The sequence below is a fragment of the Cololabis saira genome, chromosome 6, assembly GCF_033807715.1.
Source record: "Cololabis saira isolate AMF1-May2022 chromosome 6, fColSai1.1, whole genome shotgun sequence".
NCBI classification, from domain to species: domain Eukaryota; kingdom Metazoa; phylum Chordata; class Actinopteri; order Beloniformes; family Belonidae; genus Cololabis; species Cololabis saira.
Genome location: NC_084592.1, coordinates 11,173,308 through 11,178,677, shown reverse-complemented (window position 1 = coordinate 11,178,677; position 5,370 = coordinate 11,173,308). Strand labels below are relative to the sequence as shown.

Sequence of the window (5,370 nt, the reverse complement as noted above, 5' to 3'; positions counted from 1 at the left end):
TTTTTTCTTTTTTCTTTCTTTCTTCTGACGAAAGGAGGGCCTTTTTGCCCCCCTAAACGTGCCCAAAAAGTCACCAAATTTTGCATGCAAGTCAGGCCTGGCGAAAAATTTGATATTTAATGGTTTACATTAATGGGCGTGGCAAAATGGCTCAACAGCGCCCCCCGGAAAACTTTGTGCCTCAAGCCCCACAATACGGTTTGACGTACATGCACGAAAATCGCTACACACCTGTATCAGTACACAACTTAAAGAAAAGTCTCTTGGCGACATGGCCGAAACCGAACAGGAAGTCAGCCATTTTGAATTAATCGTGTCACTTTGGCACAATTTATGCCATTCCTTCGGCAGTTAATACGGCCCGAACCGTAACGTGCACCCAAGTGTGTTATACATCAAAACGTGCGTCTCCATCCTGCGACAACACGCATTACTTTTCTCTTTCAAAAGCGTTACCGTGGCGACGCTAGACGCCAAAAAGCGCGCCCACCCTTCATCTGGTTGGTTCAGACAGAAAAAACTTTGCGCCTCAAGCCCCATAATACGGTTTGACGTACATGAACGAAAATCGGTACACACCTGTATCATGTTGCAACTTAAAGAAAAGTCTCTTGGCGCCATGGCCGAAACCGAACAGGAAGTCGGCCATTTTGAACATTCTGAATTAATCGCGTAATTTTGGAGCAATATGAGCCATTCCTTCAAGAATTAATACGGCCCGAACCGTAACGTGCACCCAGGTGTGTTATACATCAAAATGTGCGTCTCTATCCTGCGACTACGCGCATTACTTTTCTCTTTCAAAAGTGTTACCGTGGCGACACTAGATGCCAAAAAGCGCGCCCCCCTTCATCTGATTGGTCCATATTTGATAGTTCCCCAAAAGTCACCAAATTTTGCATGCAAGGCAGGCCTGGCGATAAATTTGATATTTCATGGTTTGTATTAATGGGCGTGGCAAAATGGCTCAACAGCGCCCCCCGGAAAACTTTGTGCCTCAAGCCCCACAATACGGTTTGACGTACATGCACGAAAATCGGTACACACCTGTATCATGTCGCAACTTAAAGAAAAGTCTCTTGGCGCCATGGCCAAAACCGAACAGGAAGTTGGCCATTTTGAATTAATTGTGTAATTTTGGTGCAATTTATGCCATTCTTTCGGCAATTAATACGGCCCGAACCGTAACGTGCAACCAGGTGTGTTATACATCAAAATGTGCGTCTTGATCTTGCGACTACGCGCATTACTTTTCTCTTTCAAAAGTGTTACTGTGGCGACGCTAGACGCCAAAAAGCGTGCCCCCCTTCATCTGATTGGTCCATATTTGATAGTTCTCCAAAAGTCACCAAATTTTGCATGCAAGCCAGGCCTGGCGATAAATTTGATATTTCATGGTTTGCATTAATGGGCGTGGCCTAACGGCTCAACAGCGCCCCCTAGAATACTTTTCTCTGCCATAACTTTTGAAAGGTTTGACATAAAGAGTCGTGGGTGGTGTCATGGGACTCGGTATTGAGTCCTTGACCATAATTGGTGAAAATTAGCCCGCCCCTTCTTTGGATTGGTTGTCCCAATTTTCTGCTATAACTTTTGAATGGTTTGACATAGAGAGTCGTGGGTGGTATCATCAGATTCTGTATGGAGTCCTTGACCTTCATTGGCCTGAATTAGCCCCGCCCCTTCTTCTGATTGGCTGTCCCTTTTTTCTGCTATATCTTTTGAATGGTTTGACATAGGAAGTCGTGGGTGGTGTCATTTCTGATATGCTTATGGGGGCGGTGGCCGTGAGTGCGAGGGCCCGTTCATCGCTGCTTGCAGCTTTAATTATTATTATTATTATTTTCCTGACAAAGTGAAGGCCTTTTTGCCCCCCTTAACATGCCCAAAAAGTCACCAAATTTTGCACCCTAGTCAGGCCTGGCGAAAAATTTGATATTTAAAGGTTTGCATTAATGGGCGTGGCAAAATGGCTCAACAGCGCCCCCTTGAAAACTTTGTGCCTCAAGCCCCACGATACGGTTTGACGTACATGCACGAAAATCGGTACACACCTGTATCATGGGACAACTTAAAGAAAAGTCTCTTGGGGTCATGCCCGAAACCGAACAGGATGTCGGCCATTTTGAATTAGTCATGTCATTTTGGCGAAATTTATGCCATTCCTTCGAAAGTTAATTCAGCCCGAACCGTAACGTGCACCCAGGTGTGTTATACATAAAAATGTGCGTCTCCATCCTCCGACACCACGCATTACTTTTCTCTTTCAAAAGCGTTACCGTGGCGACGCTAGACGCCAAAAAGCGCGCCCACCCTTCATCTGATTCTTTCAGACAGAAAAAACTTTGCGCCTCAAGCCCCATAATACGGTTTGACGTACATGAACGAAAATCGGTACACACCTGTATCATGTCGCAACTTAAAGAAAAGTCTCTTGGCGCCATGGCCGAAACCGAACAGGAAGTCGGCCATTTTGAACATTCTGAATTAATTGCGTAATTTTGGAGCAATATATGCCATTCCTTCGAGAGTTAATTCAGCCCGAACCGTTTCGTAAACCCAGATGTGTTATACATCAAAGTGTGCGTCTCCATCCTGCGACTACACGCATTACTTTTCTCTTTCAAAAGTGTTACCGTGGCGACGCTAGACGCCAACAAGCGCACCCCCCCTTCATCTGATTGGTCCATATTTGATAGTTCCCCAAAAGGCACCAAATTTGGCATGCAAGCCAGGCCTGGCGATAAATTTGATATTTCATGGTTTGCATTAATGGGCGTGGCAAAATGGCTCAACAGCGCCCCCTAGAATACTTTTCTCTGCCATAACTTTTGAATGGTTTGACATAGGAAGTTGTGGGGGGTGTCATGGGACTCTGTAATGAGTCCTTAAGCTTCGTTGGCCTGAATTAGTCCCGCCCCTTCTTCTGATTGGTTGTCACTATTTTCTGCTATAACTTTTGAATGGTTTGACATAGGAAATCGTGGGTGGTGTCATGTCTGATATGCTTATGGGGGACGGTGGCCATGAGTGCGAGGGCCCGTTCATCGCTGCTTGCAGCTTTAATTACCATTGTAACCTTGGTAAGAAGACTTTTTGACTTTAAAATTATATTATCTTTTTTCCAACAACGAAATCAAAAAGGAATTGCAGAAAGCTGAAGGCAAGTAAGTGTGATATGCAGATTGGCTAAGTGATGTAATAACTGTCCAATCAAGAGAAAGAGGGGGAGTGATGAGGAAAGGGTTCTAAGGTTTATAAGAAAATGTTGTTCAGAAAGCATCCTGAGCTGGAGCTCTGTGCAGATCTCTGAAGATGGAGACCCAGAATGGAGCAGACCTCTGTTTTCCACAATTCCCCAACATCTCCTGCAAAGAAAATGCATCTTTTGGGTCAAAACGGAAACTGTCTCAGATCATATTCTCCCTCATCTCTCTTCTGATTGTGGCTCTCAACCTTCTTGTCATCATATCAGTCTTCCATTTCAGGCATGACAACACTTTCAAGCAGAACCTGTTTTCTTTTTTGTATTTTTTATTCTTATCACACATGTCTAATTTAAAATTTGTTAACAGCAGTCGAAGTAAGTTTGAATGCTTTCCGTCTCCTTCCAGGCAGCTCCACACTCCAACTAACATCCTCCTCCTCTCTCTGGCTGTCACAGATTTTCTTGTGGGTCTCCTGTTGATGCCGTTTGAAATCCTCAGACTCACATCATGTTGGTTCCTTGGTGATCTGATGTGTATTCTGCTTGGTTGTATGGTATATTTTATCACATCTGCCTCAGTTGGAATTATGGTTCTCATATCAGTCGAGCGCTATATAGCCATCTGTGACCCTCTGCATTATCCAACCAGAGTTACTGTGAGGACAGTTAAACTGTGTGTTTGTCTGTGTTGGGTGTGCTCTGTTTGCTTCAACAGTTTATTTGTCAAAGATGACCTGATTAATCCAGGCAAGCATAGTTCCTGTTATGGAGAATGTGTATTAGATGTTGACTACACGTTAGGAACTGTTGATCTTTTCATAACCTTTATTATTCCAGTTACAGTCATTGTAGTTCTGTACGTGGGAGTGTTTGTGGTGGCTCTGTCTCACGCTCGTGCCATGCGCTCTCACATCACAGCTCCCGCATTTCATCTTTCAGTAACAGCAGCACCAAAGAAATCTGAGCTGAAAGCAGCAAGAAATCTTGGTGTTCTAATTGTTGTGTTTTTGACATGTTTTTGCCCGTATTATTGTGTTTACCTTGCAGGTTTCTTGGATCAAACTTCTGGATATTTTGCTGGTTATCTGTTCTACTTTAATTCGTGTATAAACCCTATGATTTCTGCAATGTTGTACCCCTGGTTTAGAAAAGCAGTAAAACTCATCGTCACACTTCAGATTTTGAAGCCAGGTTCCAGTGACGCCAACATATTGTAGAAAGAGTAAAAACAAATCTGCTCCAATTGATTGACAAACATAATTAGAGATGTGTCATTTATCTTCAAAGGGTTTACTGTGTTCTCACATATTTTGGCCTGAAGAAGTAACAAAATTAGAATACATGTCTGAGAACATGAAAAGATGAACTGAAATCAATCGTTTCTGATTTATTTAATCCCAGTAGACCAGCTAGACATTAAACTTCTAACTTCCCCAAATGTCAATGTTTTTGTCTGTCTGTAGAGAGGGTAAGACAGGTGGTGGTTTTTGTGCTACATTTATAGACAGATGTCGATGCAAAGATATTTCACTTAGTGAGTTTAACTCTTTCTAACATCTCTGTGAAAGCCTCCTAAAGCAGTCTCATCATCGTCTACAGAGAATCATTAACATCTAGTAATCAGTAATCAGTAAAAAGTATTGTGTCTACTTCTCTGATGTGTTTTCTGAAATGCTGTCTATTAAATGTGAGGATTTAAACTATGTCAATATAACCAGATCGTGTAAGTCTCTCTGTGTGTGTGTGTGTGTGTGTGTGTGTGTGTGTGTGTGTGTATATATATATATATATATATATATATATATATATATATATATATATATATATATTACAGACCAAAAACTTGGACACACTACCCCATTTGTTTGAATGAGAAATTGTGTCCAAACTTTTGGTCTGTACTATATATTCACAATATCGACAATCCCAGATCTGATGTGATTAATTGTTAAATTAATTGATGCTGCCATCAAACTCAAGAGAATCAAACACTTTCCATGAAAAGGCAAAATGTCACTGTTTTCAACATCTGATATGTTTTGTTGTATTGGGAATAAATTATGGTTTTATTAGATTTGCGAATCATTGCATTCTGTTTTTATTTCCATCTTACAGTGTCCCAACTGAGTCGGAAGTTTTGAAATCTCCTCATTAGAGGCAGA

At 42.0% G+C, this 5,370-nt stretch overlaps 1 protein-coding gene across 1 annotated transcript; it reads left to right on the top strand.

The window, feature by feature from the left end:
• The first annotated feature begins 3,315 nt into the window (after positions 1 to 3,315).
• On the top strand, positions 3,316 to 4,425 carry LOC133446361 (trace amine-associated receptor 13c-like). The gene is made up of 2 exons (XM_061724378.1): positions 3,316 to 3,488; positions 3,615 to 4,425. Exons 1-2 carry the CDS (start codon positions 3,316 to 3,318, stop codon positions 4,423 to 4,425), a joined length of 984 nt encoding a protein of 327 aa, XP_061580362.1.
• The last annotated feature ends 945 nt before the right edge of the window (positions 4,426 to 5,370 follow it).